The 17,047-nt window shown below is 50.6% G+C and overlaps 7 protein-coding genes across 7 annotated transcripts; 5 read left to right on the forward strand and 2 right to left on the reverse strand.

Moving 5' to 3' along the window:
• Nucleotides 1-323: 323 nt before the first annotated feature.
• N7533_009893 (uncharacterized protein) lies at nt 324-3,286 on the forward strand (the record flags this gene model as incomplete). The annotated part of the gene is made up of 4 exons (XM_057106543.1): nt 324-425; nt 500-1,004; nt 1,057-2,265; nt 2,322-3,286. The coding sequence occupies 4 exons, from the start codon at nt 324-326 to the stop codon at nt 3,284-3,286; spliced, it is 2,781 nt and encodes a 926-aa protein (XP_056957992.1).
• Nucleotides 3,287-4,709: 1,423 nt separating this feature from the next.
• Nucleotides 4,710-5,991, forward strand: N7533_009894 (uncharacterized protein; the record flags this gene model as incomplete). The annotated part of the gene is made up of 3 exons (XM_057106544.1): nt 4,710-4,773; nt 4,867-5,186; nt 5,305-5,991. The coding sequence occupies 3 exons, from the start codon at nt 4,710-4,712 to the stop codon at nt 5,989-5,991; spliced, it is 1,071 nt and encodes a 356-aa protein (XP_056957993.1).
• A 505-nt stretch (nt 5,992-6,496) lies between these two features.
• On the reverse strand, nt 6,497-8,404 carry N7533_009895 (MFS transporter; the record flags this gene model as incomplete). The annotated part of the gene is made up of 2 exons (XM_057106545.1): nt 6,497-7,972; nt 8,045-8,404. The coding sequence occupies 2 exons, from the start codon at nt 8,402-8,404 to the stop codon at nt 6,497-6,499; spliced, it is 1,836 nt and encodes a 611-aa protein (XP_056957994.1).
• A 1,375-nt stretch (nt 8,405-9,779) lies between these two features.
• On the reverse strand, nt 9,780-10,766 carry N7533_009896 (dihydrodipicolinate synthase family protein; the record flags this gene model as incomplete). Its single annotated transcript, XM_057106546.1, has 1 exon — nt 9,780-10,766. One exon carries the CDS (start codon nt 10,764-10,766, stop codon nt 9,780-9,782), a length of 987 nt encoding a protein of 328 aa, XP_056957995.1.
• Nucleotides 10,767-11,357: 591 nt separating this feature from the next.
• On the forward strand, nt 11,358-12,706 carry N7533_009897 (uncharacterized protein; the record flags this gene model as incomplete). Its single annotated transcript, XM_057106547.1, has 2 exons — nt 11,358-12,144; nt 12,192-12,706. 2 exons carry the CDS (start codon nt 11,358-11,360, stop codon nt 12,704-12,706), a joined length of 1,302 nt encoding a protein of 433 aa, XP_056957996.1.
• Nucleotides 12,707-13,084: 378 nt separating this feature from the next.
• N7533_009898 (GNAT family N-acetyltransferase) lies at nt 13,085-13,990 on the forward strand (the record flags this gene model as incomplete). The annotated part of the gene is made up of 1 exon (XM_057106548.1): nt 13,085-13,990. The coding sequence occupies one exon, from the start codon at nt 13,085-13,087 to the stop codon at nt 13,988-13,990; it is 906 nt and encodes a 301-aa protein (XP_056957997.1).
• A 1,155-nt stretch (nt 13,991-15,145) lies between these two features.
• On the forward strand, nt 15,146-16,615 carry N7533_009899 (Amino acid transporter transmembrane; the record flags this gene model as incomplete). The annotated part of the gene is made up of 2 exons (XM_057106549.1): nt 15,146-16,495; nt 16,556-16,615. 2 exons carry the CDS (start codon nt 15,146-15,148, stop codon nt 16,613-16,615), a joined length of 1,410 nt encoding a protein of 469 aa, XP_056957998.1.
• Between the last annotated feature and the right edge of the window lie 432 nt (nt 16,616-17,047).

The following is a 17,047-nucleotide window of genomic DNA, read 5'->3' on the forward strand; positions in this document are numbered from 1 at the left end:
ACGCCTCCCGCCATCTTTCTAGCCCACTTTTCTGACGGATCGCCCGATCTTCACAAGGCTACCGGTTGTGTCCCAGGAGATCTGGCATTATTCTCCCTGCATGTGCTAGTGCTAGTCCCTTCCCCAAAGCAACTTGCCTTTTTTTCTCTTTCCTCTTTCATTCTTTCGTTATATCTCTTTCTCTCTCTCGTCAGCTGTCTCCCCGGGTTTCCATATAACGGCGAGCTCCCCTTCGTTGAGCACCCCCTTCCCATTCCTCTCACACACTGAGACATCCCTCAATTGCCCCAGAAGCACCCCCGATTGCCGGGGAGCTGAGCAAAATGGGTCCCCCACAGCCGACCTCCCCTCATGAATCCCCTTCACCTTACGGGTCGCCCTTCCACGGGCGGAGCGAGAGTGACTTCTCTTCCACGGCTCCTCCGGTAAGTGGCCGCCCTCATCTCACGGTGAACCAGTCAGCACAAAGCGAAACAGCTAACACGAGCCCATCGAATAGTATGAGGACGGATATAACCACCACCAGCACGCCGAAGCACAACACTCTGATGCCGCCATCCCCTTCCTCGGCCACGGCGAAGAGTCCAACTCGGGTTTCTACCCCCAGCGTGGCATGTCGACGAGCCCCAACCCCTACCAACAGCGTCACAATGCCTCCAGCCCTGGCCCCCTCAGCGTATCGGATTCGATGAACGATGGCATGACCCGATACTCCCTTCAGGATACTGGCACTGCGATATTTCCGGCTGGGCAGGACCCCAACATGGGCTTGCATCGCCGATCTGGCGTTTCAACTCCCGCATCAGAGACCCCCTCGGATGCCTGGCAGCAGCGCAATGCGCCTGCCTCGGGTCTACGCCGCTACGCGACCCGTAAGATCAAGCTGGTCCAGGGCTCTGTCCTGAGTGTAGACTACCCCGTTCCCAGTGCAATCCAGAATGCCATTCAGCGGGAATATCGCGAGTCAGAGGAGGGATTCCCGGAGGAGTTTTCCCATCTGCGTTGTAAGTATTGGATTACGATCCGGAAGTTGGTGCATATCTAACCACGTACTAGACACTGCCGCTACCTGCGACCCGGATGAGTTCACCTTGCGCAACGGTTACAACCTGCGCCCTGCCATGTACAACCGACACACTGAGCTTTTGATTGCCATCACCTATTACAACGAAGACAAGGTTCTCACTGCTCGAACTCTACATGGCGTTATGCAGAATATTCGGGATATCGTCAACTTGAAGAAATCGGAGTTCTGGAACAAGGGTGGCCCTGCCTGGCAAAAGATCGTCTGTACCCTGGTTTTCGATGGTATCGACCCTTGCGACAAGAACACCCTCGACATGCTTGCGACAGTCGGTATTTACCAGGACGGTATCATGAAGCGATCTGTTGACGGTCGCGAAACGGTCGCCCACATTTTCGAATACACCACACAGCTCTCGGTTACGTCGAACCAGCAGTTGATCCGACCCCAAGGCAACGAATCAACAAACCTTCCACCAGTCCAAATGATCTTTTGTCTGAAGCAGAAGAACAGCAAGAAGATCAATTCCCATCGCTGGCTGTTCAACGGATTCTCTCGTATTCTTAACCCTGAGGTGGTGATTCTGATTGATGCGGGTACTAAGCCTGGCAAGAAATCTCTCTTAGCCCTCTGGGAGTCCTTCTACAATGACAAGAATCTGGGTGGATCGTGTGGTGAGATTCACGCCATGTTGGGTAAGGGCTGGAAGAACCTAATGAACCCACTTGTTGCTGCTCAAAACTTCGAGTATAAGATCTCCAATATCCTCGACAAACCCCTCGAGAGTGCCTTTGGATACGTCAGCGTGTTGCCTGGTGCTTTCTCTGCCTACAGGTATCGCGCGATCATGGGCCGGCCCCTCGAGCAATACTTCCACGGTGACCATACACTTTCAAAACAACTCGGAAAGAAGGGTATTGAAGGTATGAACATTTTCAAGAAGAACATGTTCCTTGCCGAGGATCGTATCCTCTGTTTCGAATTGGTGGCCAAGGCTGGTTTCAAGTGGCACTTGACCTATGTCAAGGCCTCCAAGGGTGAGACTGATGTTCCTGAGGGAGCCGCTGAATTCATCAGTCAACGTCGTCGTTGGTTGAACGGTTCCTTCGCTGCCAGTCTGTACGCCATGATGCATTTCGGTCGGATCTATAAATCTGGCCATAATATCATCCGACTCTTTTTCCTTCACATTCAAATGACCTATAACTTTGCTGGTCTAGTTATGACCTGGTTTTCTCTCGGTATGTCCCCCTTCCTCTTGACCCTCAAAGTGACATCTCTTGCTAACACATCCTAGCTTCGTTCTGGCTTACTACCTCGGTTATCATGGATCTGGTGGGAACACCAAGTGATGCAAACAAAGATAAAGGCTGGCCTTTTGGTAATGACGCATCGCCCATCGTTAATAACTTCCTGAAATACGGCTATGTGTTTTTCTTGATGCTTCAGTTCATCCTGGCCCTGGGTAACCGTCCGAAGGGTTCACGTCTTGCATACACCCTCTCTTTTATTTACTTCTCGATCGTTCAGTGCTACATTCTGGTTTTGTCATTCTACTTGGTGAAGAATGCTTTTACCGGAGGTACATTGGATTTCGACTTGAGCAAGGGCGTGGGTGCTTTCTTGAAGTCCTTCTTCAGCTCGAGTGGAGCTGGTATTGTCCTGATCGCCTTGGTCTCTACCTACGGTATCTACTTCCTGGCCAGTTTCCTGTACATGGATCCCTGGCACATGTTTACGTCGTCATGGGCTTACTTCGGTGGTATGACCTGCTCGATCAACATCCTGATGGTCTACGCCTTCTGTAACTGGCACGACGTGTCATGGGGTACCAAGGGATCGGACAAGAGTGAAGCCCTGCCGGAGGCAAAGACTGCAAAGGATGATGGCAAATCCAATTTCATCGAAGAAGTTGATAAGCCACAGGCCGACATTGATAGCCAATTCGAAGCGACCGTCAAGCGGGCGCTGGCGCCGTTTGAGAACCCGGAGGAAGCCGATGAAAAGAGCATGGATGACTCGTATAAGGCCTTCCGAACCAACTTGGTGCTTTTATGGATTTTCAGCAATCTGCTCGTGGTGCTGTGCATTACTGCCACTGGCATTGACCGATTCTGTCTGACAAACACCTCAACTGTGCGTACTGCGAACTATTTCTCGGCCATTCTGTGGACGACAGCCGGTCTGTCCATCTTCCGCTTCATTGGTTCCCTTTGGTTCCTGGGAAAGTCGGGCATTCTGTGCTGTGTTTCCCGCCGCTAAACGGCAGTCGGTGGGGGTGACTGTTGTACATACCGACCCCAATGATTTCTGGGTTGATTTTTCATGTCACGTCTTTGAAGGAGAAGACGGGCAGAGATGGAGGATTTCTGGGACAGGGTGTTATAGAATGGATTTGGGCCCTTGTTTTCACACTGGGCCCTGGGATGATCTGAATGTCTGGAATGAGAGGATATCGAACATTTTCGTCTTATGTTTCATATCCTCCATTTCCCTTTTCCCCTATTGTTTCTTATTTTATTTTATTTCGCCACTGCATCTGCTTGACTGCGCGGTGGTCACGGACACACACACACACACACACACACACACACACCTGTATGATTTCTGGAGAAGGGAATGATCTTCACTGCGTGGCATCGGTTTAATTAACCAGAGGATATGAAAATAGTATATGATTTGATTTTATTTAAGTTCTTGATCTTCTTCCCTCTTCCTGTCTATCTCCAGTCTTTCTAGCTGCAGCTGTAGTCCGGGGGATCTACGTAGAATCGTGGAGAAGTGGGCACTTTTCTCTTTTATGCAGTCATTACTTGGACTTCGAGATATCTCTCTTACTTCTCTTCCTTTTCTTCCTTTTCTTTCCCCCACTTTCCCCTCTCACACTTTCTCACTGTATTCATTTTGGTCTCATTCCCTCGCATTCAGCTAGTCTCCGGGATACCTTCTATCTTCAGACACGAGCAAATGAGGTTGGACTTCAGCCCAATTGCAAGCTAATCTCCCTTCCCTTGGGCCAAGTCAGGGTGTGCTCGAGCGTTACAGCCGTAACCTAGTTGGCCTGCTAACTTTCCGAGCCTCTTGCAGGTTACTTTTCGACCACCGGAGGACTGCCATCCGAAAAGACCAATGATTGCTTTGGCTTGACCCGCCTCGGCGTCTTTGTCTTCAGCTTTATCCCCTCGCGCAACCTCCCTTCTGCATCGCCATTAACTTAATTTATCATATTCCCGCAAGTTGACCCGTGCTGTAAACACCATGTCTCTGCATCTAGCCGTCATGAGAACATTCTATCAGGCCCTCCCCGCAGCGTTTGCCGATCGCTGGACTGAAGGCGGGTCTGAGTTGCACCACTCGGGACGTCTATGAAGCTCATGATTTGCTCTCTGTTGTCTGATGGAGACAGAAAAGGGTTCTGGTGCCACATCCTTTCTCCACCGGTATACGCAAAACATCAGGCTTGAGGCATTGGCTATGATGCCATTCCGTATCACTTCCCGGTTCTGGCCACTCAGACTACGAGGCATTTCTTTCCATCATTCATTCTCCCAGCTATATAAAGCCCCTCGCTCAAGTCACATTGGTGTCCGATTTTATTCGAGTCTTTTGCCACTGCGAATCCCCCCCTAAACACCGACTTGTTCATCAGATCGTCCCTCTTGACCCACTTCTTTCCCCGCCCCTAATGTCGCAGTACATCCCCCAGATTTCCTCTCAGTCTCTCCAAGACAAGGTGGTTCTGATTACCGGTAAGTTCCGGTTCTCCACCTTTTTTCTTTTGCTTCCTGCCCCCTCCTCCTTCGACCACTCGCATGTCGGCTTACCTTGTTGTCCTCTCCCAGGCGGTGCGAACGGTATTGGAGCCAGCCTCGTCCAGAAGTGCCTGGAGAGTGACGCCAACGTCTGTTTTGGTGACCTGGATAATATCGCTGGCGAGCGTTTGCTTCGTAAATGCCAGGAACAGTTCCACACCCAGGAGGCAGCGCAGTCACCACGTATCGTTTTCCAGACAACCGATGTCACCAATTACCAATCGGTTCTGGCTCTTTTTGACTACGCTTTTAAAACCTACAAGCGTATCGATCATGTCGTCTCTGCTGCAGGAATCGTAGAGATCGGTAACTGGTTTGATTTTGGGTTGACCCTACAAACCGTCCGCGAGGTGAGTCTCTTATGTTGCGCGGAACCTTGCATATCTTCAAGTTGTAGTTCAAAGCAGCAGAATGGAAGACATCCCAGGCAGAATTAGAAGAGAAGAAATAGCTCACATTTTTGACAAGACGCCCACCCATAAAGTCCTGGATGTCAATCTCCTCGGCTCCATGTACGTCTCCCGCATCGCCTCCGTCTATTTGCGTCACAACCGCGGGCCCAGCGTCGACCGATCTATCCTTCTCTTCTCGTGCGCTTCGGGATTCAAAGAAAGCCCTTCTTTGTTTGTCTACCAAGCCTCTAAACACGGTGTGATCGGCCTCATGCGTTCCCTACGCAATTATGTATCCTCCCCATACAAGCACAACCTCCGCATTAACGTTATTTGCCCTTGGATGACGGAGACGGAGGCTATCCGAAAGATCGAAAACCAGTGGAAGCAAGCCGATCTTCCCACCAACACGCCTCGTGAAGTATCCACCGTCGCAGCCGGTATTCTGGCCGACTCGTCCCTCAATGGAACCTCCATGTTTGTCGAAGGCGGACGTGCCTGGGAGATCGAAGGGAATATTGATCGACTCGAGGCTGAATGGCTTGGCGAGCAGTCATCTAAAACTCTTGCAGCTGGTCAGGAATTCCTGGACGATGGAGCGATCTGGACTGCTCGTCCACGTAAAAAGAGCAGCATCTCCAACGGTATCCCGCCTGGTGTTCCCCTTGAAAAAATCAACGGCCTCCAGGCAGACGTCCAGAAGATGCAGATCAACGGCGTGACCAACGGAGTTCATAATGGTGTGGCCAATGGTGTGCACTAAATGTGCAATACCCCCTTTTCCTTGAATTTGATACCCCTGTGTTTTGAACGTGCAGGCCACGGAAGCCAACTTGATGTCAACACAACGCGCAACCTGCTGAATCGATCATTGATAGTATAATATGACATTAAATGGGAGCTCTTTGGAAGGAGCGAGTTTGCTTTAGCCATGGGAATAGATTGAAATGCATTGATTCTGTTCAAACATGGACTTGCCACATGGTTATGTTACCGCCCGTAGTTGTAGACCAAGTTGCAGCTGTCACCCCGCAAGTAGATACACGGGGTGAACGCGTGGCTCCATGAGTTGAAAATACAGAATTAGGAGAAGGAAGTGAGTGGATATCATTATGATAATTTTCATTATTGGTAATATGCCATGCATGCGAGATAGAAATGATAAAAAAACCAACACCGAAGACATGCAAAAAGGTTCCCGTAATTACATTATGTTGCAGACAGCTCTATACCCTCTCCGAACGCCTGATGAAACATTGCTACCCCGTCTATTTGAAAGACTCGCGGGTGTGCACACGGTCAATATCGAGCGGATTTGCCTCGTAGAGTGCGCGGACCTCGGAGCGGTGCGTCGCGACACGGGAAAGCGTGCGATGCATAGACTGCGCATCCACAGTATGGACCTTGTGAGCAACAACGGGCTCTTCAGCCTCGGTGGTAGAAGATCCTGAGGAGCTCGTACCATCGGTCACATCAGCCGCTGTATGCTCCGGCAACTTGGACTCAACGGTCTCGGCTGTCTCTGGAGCGGGTGTCTCATAACCCTTCAGAAGCCCCTGGACAAAGGCCTCGGACTGAGCAGAGTACTTGCAGTATTTGCGGATTGAGAGTCCCTTCTTATAAAGAATGAAGGGGAATGGAACACAAGCCAGGGCAAGGAAAGCAGGCACCGTTGAGGCCCAGTGAATTCCCAGGTCCTGATACATGTAGGTGGTAAATAAAGGGAAGGCGAAACCGAACAGAGATCTCAACAAGGAGTTCGCGGCCAACACACTCGCGGCGAAGATTGTATAGGCGTCGATTAGGTAGTTGAAAACACTGAGGAAGACCAGAACCATGCCAAAGCCGAATGGAACACCTGCTGCGATACTTGCCATCCAGTGGATTGAAGGATCGTTTGTCCAGGCAAACCAGAAGAGTCCGATGGGAAGTGCAATGGAGGCGATCATGCACGGGGGAAGACGACTCTCCGGGGGTGAATAGCCGCCATTTTTCTCGAGTAGCTTTCCGTAGCGAGTATTTTCGGGAATTGAGTAAATGATAGCACCGAGCATACCCACCATAACGCCAAGGAATGCTAGAGCCGAGACACCTTGGCTCCAACCGCGGTGGATCTCATATACAATGGGGAACGCACCGAAGAGCATATAAAGAGTTCCGTAGATAATCGCAAGGTAGATCGAGAGCAATAGAACGATTGGCTCGCGGAAGAGGAGGATAAAAGGGCGAGAGAGCGAGGTCTTTAGGGCTTCCTTAAGACCTGGTCGGCCCTGATCGATGTCCAACTTGCTGACATACAGTTTTCCAGTCATTTTCGACAGAGTGACTGCTCGCTGGCGCAGCAATACAGGGGCATATGTCTCTGGCTTGAATGCGGCACCGCAAAACCACATCACACCGCAGAGGATGGTGAGCAGACCCATCACCCACTTCCATCCCTCGTTCTCTCCAAGGAAACCACCGACAATGGGGCCAATGACAGGACCTAGGAACGGTGCCAGAGCAAAGGCTGACAAGGCGAGACCACGCTCGCGGGCGGCGAACATATCGGCGATGACACCGCCGGAGTTGGTGAAGGGAGAAGAACCGAAGCAACCAGCCAGGAAACGAAAGACGATAAGGGACTCGATATTTTTGGCTCCTGTACAGGCGGCACAGAAGACTGTCAATCCGCAGTAGGTACCAATGAAGACAACCTGGCGACCGAACATCTCACTCATCGGGGCCCAAATAAGTGGACCGAGCTAAACAGTCGTTAGAGTCAATACTGAGGGCATCGAGCAACATATTCATCAAGTCAGCGATGAGGTACTTACGGCAAAGCCCAACACATAAAGGGAAACACCAAGAGTTGCAATCTCGGTAGTCACTAAGAACTGTTCTTCGATCTGAACAATACCACCAGTGTAGGCTGAGGAAACCAAGGCGACAACAAGGGTTTCAAGGGCAGCGACGACGGTGATAGACCACTTCATACCGGAGGAAAGCTCAAGTGGATTGCGAAAGTCGCGGGGCATCCACTGTACGACATAAGGATCATCTTCAGTACCGGAGCCCGCATACTCATGATCGACGACTTCCTGGGTGACGACGCCGGGCTCGGTGACCAAGCGCCAGAAGGGAATCTTGTTAGGCAGACCTGATGGGCGAGCGCCCTCAACGGAGGTTTCCGTCATGATCAGGATCTGTAGTCGAGAGTATAGTAGTAGTGTTCGATGCCGGCTTGTCGTGCGGTATGTTGTCGCGAAGGACAAGGCTTGCAAATAGTTGAAAACAACAGTTAATCTGACTGAAGCAAATCAATTTGAATCGAGGGATCAGGATGATTTTGTTGCAGGATTATTCAACAGTAGCACGGAGGTGTTTCTGCTTCGGGACATTGATATTTTCGGACCCACTGGGCAGCTGGACAAGAATTTCAAGAGTTCGAGATTGATAGTCTTACCAGAACTCTCTCCCTTGGATGAGAAGGAAATATGGAAGAAAGACAAAGAAAAAAGAAAACGAACTATCGGTAATGTTGAATACTAAGCCTATTCCTGCTCGCTATCCAGCAGATTTTCTCATCTATCCTACTCATCAATACTGAGTCTACGTATACTTCCTTGACCGTCGGGCCGACTCGGTCTCGGAGTGGTCATCGTTGATTGGTCTGTTTCACGACAGCGGGGCCGCGTTGCCGGGGCCGAGTGTTTCTCCCCTCTAAAAGATTAAGAAAAATGAGCAACTTGCCGAGGCTCGTAGAAATGTCTATCGCGATCTCGATCCTGTCATCTCCACTGCTGCTTGTACCTCGGCACTTTTACGAAATTATTAATAGCAGTAATGCCATGCATTCAACATAATTTCTTGCTCTATGCAGGACATACTGGCTAGGGAACAGTGAGCGGAATTTGTTCAGAGCCTTACTATCATCTCTCATATAAAGACAGACCGGTACGATATAGCCTATGTCACAGGTAGTATAAATAAAGCAAATGGAATAAGAAAAGCAGCTATGTTTGTCCATACCTGAGGTCCAGGTTCTATCCGAAAATTAATCTGACATCGGAATTCCCCCGCCGAAAAAGACATTACCCAACTGCTCAGTGGGGCGATGGGCTGATCGATTGGTTGTTCGGGAAATTTATTGCACCGTCTTCTTGATGACTATTCGGTGATTACTAGTAGTATTATTGATCGCCTATCGATCAATATGTATGCACCTATTTTCGACGCGATATCTCTCAACCTGCTCATTCCAGTAAGCCCTTATCATCCGGTACATCACGCCACTCCTATGATTTTATCCCAGACGCCAGGAGGATATGTGACTCGAATCCCATGGCCCCAGATTCCCAAAGTGGCAGAATTTAGTGCCGATTTCAATTTCGGCCCCTGTTTTGGCGACCTTCTGCCTAGCCGAACAGAGCTGAACTACGCGCATAAGTTGTATGGATTGACTCCAGCAAGATTAAGCCAAAGCGAAATTTGGTCGGATTGATGACCCATTCTATCATGCATTTCATTTCATAACAACTTGAAGTTTTCATAAGTCAGGTCCACAGTTCTTTACAGGCTTTTCTCCAACGCGCCAACCTCCGCCATCACCTCCCGCACAGCCTTCTTGGATGGCTCACCCACGGGCTCGTAAGGGTGACGAGGGGCCAACTTCTCCTCAGCACCCTGGATGCCAGCCAGAGGAGCTGTCCATGTTGCGACAGCGAACTTGGTCGACGCGATGCCGCTCTTGATGGGGCTTTCTGCCAGAGCCGCCTTGCCTTGCAGCTTGCGCGCCTCGTCGAATTGGCCCTTTGTGTACAGTGCATACACCTTGGAAGCTGTCTTGGGGAAAACATTGGCAAAAGCAGCGATGCATCCAGCACTACCAGCGGCAAGTCCACCGATGAGGAAGTCGGACTGGCCACCGAATGTTGCGAATTCCTCGGGTGAGAAGGTTGCGGACAGGCGGGTTATCTTACCAACGGAGCCGCAGGTCAGCTTAACACCGACTACATTGGACTGACCGTTTCGCTTAGCGGCTGATTCGCGGGTGATGGCGACGATTGTCTCGGAGTCCATGTCAACCCCGTTGCACACACCTGGGAAGTTGTACAAGACGACGGGCAGTGGGGACTTGGCGGCGACTTCCGAGAAGAATCGCTTCACGACGTTCATATTGGTAGCCTTGCCGAAGTAAGCTGGGGGTAGAACTAGCAGGTAGTTGGCACCAGCATCAGCGGCATCTTGGGCGAGCTCAAGGGTTTGCTTGGTGGAGTGAGCGCCAACACCCGCCATAAGGGGAAAGTCGGGGCCAACGGCAGCGCGTGCAGTGGAGATGAGCTGGGCGCGCTCTTCGCGGGTCAAAAGGAATGCTTCGGAGTTTGTGCCGAGAATTACCAGGCCAGCGAGGCCGGTTGTGGAGAGGTAAGCGAAATATTTAGACTGAGCATCGAGGTCGAGGGAATCCGAGTCGTGGTTGAAAAAGCTGACAGCAGGGCACCAGACGCCCGAAGGAGGAACGTGAGGTTGGGGTGATACAGCAGCGTGAGAGCCCATTGTGAGTATATTTAATAATATAGAGATGGAGGAGATGGAAGAAAGTCAAAGGGAGTAGAGGAGAGTACTCGTAAAGATGACAGAAGTAAATGAGTAGATGGAGAGGAGAAAAAGGGAGGAGATCAGTTCTTTTCAACCATAAATGACCGAATGAGGGGGAGGGGTAAGATGGATCATGAATGATCATGATTCAAATACCTTTCCATCGGATTTCTCTCACTTCTCCGTGTTCTCTTGACGACTTCGGGTCGGCGTCCCGACTGTCGGCGTATGGAACCGAGTAGATCTTCACTCCTCACAGTAGAATTATATGCTCCGTGTGATAAGAACTCTCGGAGCTGATCCGATCGGCCTCTGTTGATTCGCTGTCTCTCCTCATTTCTCCATTACCCCCCTCCACTGCCCCTCTATCCACTTCTATGTGCCCCGCGATAACTTCATGTTGAAAGAGTGGTTCAGTACGGTCACCGTGCCGAATATCGGGCCACCCTCCGATGTACCTGTGTGCCATGAACAAATAAAGAAAAACAGTCATCCATGGTCGCGGGAAACGCGCATAGCCATCTTCTCTCATCTTGCCACGAAAAGAAAATGACCTTGACTTCAGAAGAATCATCCTGGTTTGACCAGGCTCGGTTTATTCCTCCCGATGCCATCTTTGCCCTAACCGCAAAGTATGTGGCCGACTCATTCCCACAGAAGGTCAATCTAGGCCAGGGTACCTATCGTGATGCAAACGGTCAACCATGGGTACTCCCATCGGTCAACAAAGCGCGTGAGCAATTAATGACCAACGGCTTAAACCATGAATATCTGCCCATTCTGGGCCTGGCCGACTTCCGAAATGCGACAGCCAAGCTGGTCTTGGGACCTGAGCTATATTCTCAGAGACAGAGTCAAGTGGCAACCTGCCAAAGCTTGTCTGGCACTGGTTCTCTGCATTTGGCGGGTTTGTTACTGCGCGCCTGTCATGGCCAGCCTAAAGTATACATTCCCTCCCCCACCTGGTCCAACCATCATCAGGTCTTCGGATCACTCGGGTTCCCTTGTGAGAGCTTCAAATACTATGATCCAGAGACACGGGATTTGGACGTGGAATCATACTACTCCATGTTAGATAATGCAGAGCCAAACTCAATCATTATCATCCACGCCTGTGCCCATAACCCAACCGGTTGCGACCCCAGCAAAGAGCAATGGAAGGAGATTGCGAGGCGCATGAAGGAGCGGCGTCTGTTCCCACTCTTCGACTCTGCCTATCTTGGGTTCAACTCGGGGAACCTGGATGAGGATGCCTATCCGATTCGACTGTTCATTGGGGAGATGGGCATGGAAGCCGGTGTGTGTGTCTCATTTGCGAAGAATATGGGTCTTTACGGTAAGTGTCTGCGTCGGATGAGATTGATAATCGCTGACATTCGCTAGGGGAACGAGTCGGATGCTTCCTGCTAGCCACTCACACGGAACAAGCGGCCACCAACACGCAATCCATGCTGGAGATGCTCCAGCGATCCGAAGTGTCCAACCCCCCTGGTTTTGGAGCCAAGATTGCCAGCCAGGTGTTGAGGTCAGAGGAGCTCAAAAGGATGTGGTATACGGATATGATCACCATGAGCGATCGCATCCGATCCATGAGAAAGGCCTTGTATGATCATTTACTCGCACTCGAGACGCCTGGATCCTGGGATCACTTGATCCGGCAGTCAGGGATGTTTGGGTTTCTAGGATTGTCGGCGGAGGTTGTGGTGCAGCTTCGAGGTATGTCCGAGTCGCTGGACATCAAAGTGCCAGTTAGAAAAGATGAGAATGCTAATCCCAGTACTGCAGAGCAATATCATGTTTACATGGCCGATAATTCTCGGGTATCAATTGCGGGTCTCAACGAGGGCAATGTTGAATATGTTGCGAGATCAATTGCGGAAGTTTTGAAGGCGAATTAAAATGAAACCACTTGGTTCAAATTCAATGAAGTGTTACTGAACTCGAACTCAGATTAGTTACTACTAGATACTAACTGCTAATTGGAGCAATCGCCTAAAACATAAAGGATACCTCGTAACTAACGACTCCGCACTCATACAATAAGGAAGTGAGTCACCAATGACTCAACTTGGAACAAGACTAACTTGACTGCTTGTTGTTGAAGAACTCTAGGTTCCTCTGATTACTGGCCGATAGTCTAAGGGCTCAGAGCCTCTGAACTGTCTAGTCCGGCTCTCTACTTCGACCCAGACTCCCTCTACGCGACCCCATTGAGGTGTTGGTGTACTCCGTACAGAGTACTGAGACCCCAGAGTCACCCCAAACCTTGGAATACCATGCTACCCGCAATTTCCTTGCCCGAGAAAAAGATGGATACAGACACTACCAAACTTTGCGAGTGTACCGAGATGCTTCACATTCGTCGCCAAGCGGAAGTGTGCCAAGAACTCTTCCCCAACGAGGATGTGGCCATCCAGCCGCTGCCGTCGGGTGGAATCGCGATCCGAACACGAGCCATTTTCCAGGGCAAGCTCAACCGGGCGGTAGGATGTGGAGATGCCAGAGAAATCAACGAGGAGGAGGTAAGGGGGCTGGAAGAGTTCTTCACCGCTAGCGGACTGACGCCAGAGATTCATCTCGGACCATTTGCCTCGTCGGCAGACTTTACGTTGTTGAAATCGCGAGGGTATGAAGAGAAAGGGAAGCTCACGACTTACTGGTGTGCGTTAGGCCAGCCCGATCCCTCCCCTCCTCCCCATCAAGGGGGTCTCGATGCATGCAAGCCCGAGGCGTCCAAGGTTCTGGTGCGGCGTGTGGAGTCCCACGAGCGGGAGAGATTTGTGGAGGCGTCGATTGCGGGATTTTCATCAAACGGGCGATCGCGCGAGCTGTTGGGGGCATTGGCGGAAATTGCGACACGGCGCACAGACACAAGGCTGTATTTTGCAGAGGTGGATGGGCAGGTGGCGGGGACAGCAGCGTTGGCCAGCATAGCAACGGATAGTGACGGTGTGGGCGTGGCCCATCTGTACTTGGATAGTACTCTGCCGAAATATCGGGGTCAAGGAGTGCAACAGGCGCTGATCCTCGGGCGGTTAGAGGAAGCGCGCAATTGGGGGTTGAGATTGGCAACGTGTATCACCCGGGTGGGGGATGCGAGCGGGCGTAATGCTGGACGGGTGGGGCTGCGCGTGGGTTATACGACGAGTGTGATGGGATTCGGAAAAGGGAGTAGACCCTAGGGTAGGTGGTGGAGTAGTTGGGTGGAGGAGATGGGTGCCTCAAGGCGGAGGAGATCCTTCTCGAGGCTAGGATGGGATGGATGATAGGAGATACAGAGATAAGGTACGATAGAGGCAGATACCAATTTACTAGTATTTGAATTAGTAATTGTTCAATTCAATGAACTAATAAGATGAATGGTAACTATAATAGCTATCATCGAGTCTAATTTGCAATTTATTATAATGTTCATGTTCATGTTCATGTTCATGTTCATGTTCATGCAAATAATAAACTTCTCAGGTGGACGGCCTCCTGGGGCACAGTCACATGATGTAGAATCACGAGATTTTAGTGTATCATGTGACCATATCATGTGATCTTATCACCATCACCAATCACGTGCCTTAACGTGAGATCACCTGATTGGTCAATCCATCCACAACTCCCACCAAATTCCACCAACCACCTCGTCCAACCTTGTCAGCCGGCTTAAGCCTTGTTTTCAGCCCAGGATTATCTCGATTGGCGCCGGGTGGCTGCGAAGCTTGTTCTCATCCTCAACCTTGATCTTGATCTTGATCTTCATTTTCATCAGAGTCTCGAGTTCCTCAACTCAAGCACTCTCTATTCTTCCCATCCATCCACCCCCGCATTCTCTCCACAACCTCAGAGTCACCAAATCTGGAGCAGACCCATCGAACCCCAAGCACTAACTGCACCTGGCATTTCTTTTACATAATAACCCAAACTTTCTTATCGTTTCTCTCTCGGCCTTCTTGCGCGACATTCGTCTACGGTCCTTCCATCGCCCCTCCGACCCCCTTCGGCGGAGTCGCCGGCCTGCATCCGGCCCTGCTGTTGGCCCGCCACCTCTACCAAGTGGAGCAGCGTCGCACTCCACGTGTGGATCGTCTCATCAAACTGCGCCCGGGGCAACCTTTGGGAAGGTCAGCGCCGCTTTGGGTGACCTGAACGACCGACCACTGATGCCCATTCTTATCTCAATGACCCCCCCTGTGGACTGGATCCGAATCCTGATCCTGATTCTGTGCCATCTACTGAGTACATTTATTACTCCTTCCCCCCCCTCTCATCGCCTCTCGTTCCCTGCCTCTCTCCCTCGTCCACTCCCTCCTCACCTCAATCCTCCCAACCGGTTCCCTTCCGGCATCATGGGCTACGAGGATAGCAACATCAACGGTCATGACCCCAAGGTCATCTCCGATTCCGATAATGAGAAGACCGCCTACGCCGCCCCGCCGGCCTTCGACAATGAAATGCTGGGCGAGATGACCGATACGGAGCGTCATGGCATCCAAAGGTTCAACCGCCTAGGCTGGAAACGCCTCACCGTTGTCCTTATCGTTGAAGCCATTGCTCTCGGCAGTTTGTCCATCCCCCAAACCTTTGCCTACCTGGGTATGGTCGCTGGAACAATTTGCTGTGTCGGTCTGGGCCTGGTCGCCATCTACACCTCTTACATTGTGGGTCAGGTCAAAATACTCTTCCCTCAAGTTGCCAACTACTCCGACGCCGGTCGTCTGATGTGGGGACGCTTTGGATATGAGTTGATCAACTTCATGCTCGGTCTCCAGTTGATCTTCCTGACCGGATCGCACTGTCTGACCGGTACCATTGCTTTTATGAATATCACCGAGAGTACTATCTGCTCCGTGATCTTTGCGGTAGTCTCGGCTATCATTCTGTTTCTCTTGGCTGTACCACCCAGTTTTACCGAAGTCGCTATTCTCGGATATATCGATTTCGCTTCAATTGTCATTGCCATCGGCATTACCATTATCGGGACCGGAGTGCAGGCGTCAAACGCACCAGGTGGGCTGGCCGCTGTCAACTGGTCTGCATGGCCCAAAGACAACTTAACCTTCACGGAAGGTTTTATCGCCATCTCAAACATTATCTTTGCCTACAGCTTTGCCATGTGCCAGTTCTCCTTCATGGATGAAATGCATACCCCCAAGGACTTTGTCAAGTCGATTTGGACTCTCGGTATCACAGAAATTGTGATCTATACCCTGACCGGCGCCCTTATCTACGCATTCGTCGGCCAGGACGTATCCAGCCCAGCTCTTACATCGGCAGGAACCACTTTGAGTCGTGTTGCCTATGGTGTTGCCTTACCGGTCATCTTCATCAGTGGATCAATCAATACCGTTGTCTTTGGGCGCTTAGTCCACGGTCGGATATTTGCCAACTCCCCAATCCGATACATCAACACTAAAATGGGATGGATCACTTGGCTGGCTGTCATTGCGGCTGCCACAGTCATCGCCTTCATCATTGCTGAAGTTATCCCCTTCTTCAATGATTTACTGTCAATCTCTTCGGCTCTGTTCATCTCCGGGTTCACCTTCTACTTCCCGGCCCTAATGTGGTTCCTCCTCATCCGGAAAGGTGGAATGTTTGAGCGCAAGAATTTGTTACTGACTGTGGTCAATGGATTCATTTTCGTTCTCGGAATGGTGATTCTAGTGGCTGGTACCTATTCGAGTATCGACGACATTGTATGTTCAGCCCTCAAGATCCTCCTTGTTCCTCGCAGATATCTAACAAGCTCTCAACAGATTAACAAATACAATACTGGCTCCGTCCGCGGTGTATTCACCTGTGCCAAGCCGTCATAAGCGATACTATGCACCTTTTCACATATGCTCCGGATTAGCGTGCATTGAGACCAACGTTGGATATCATGCAGACTGCATGGCATGACCTTAGGACACTAGTCACGTGGCTAATGTATTTGTACATAACAACATATCTCATATATTCCGAGATATCCATCTTGATCTACGGCTCCAAAATTTCTTATCAAAGCTGTAGTCTCTCGGCAGGGGATCTCTAGCACTCACTGACCAAGATAAATATTCATGACGTCCTTTTCGTGATTCAATCAACTTATTCAAGTTTCGCCCAATGGGATCGATTCGTATCACGTCGCCTCCCCGCGCGGAACCATTACTATTCACAGATTGAACAAATCCATTACGAAAACCTTTCATTTACTTGCAAGGTTGCATGCAATTGTTATACCGCCGCCTCGGCAACTGAATACCTAC

Source organism: Penicillium manginii (assembly GCF_028828005.1).
Source record: "Penicillium manginii strain IBT 31320 chromosome Unknown utg000006l:1.0-4164085.0:1.0-4166146.0, whole genome shotgun sequence".
NCBI classification, from domain to species: Eukaryota; Fungi; Ascomycota; class Eurotiomycetes; order Eurotiales; family Aspergillaceae; genus Penicillium; species Penicillium manginii.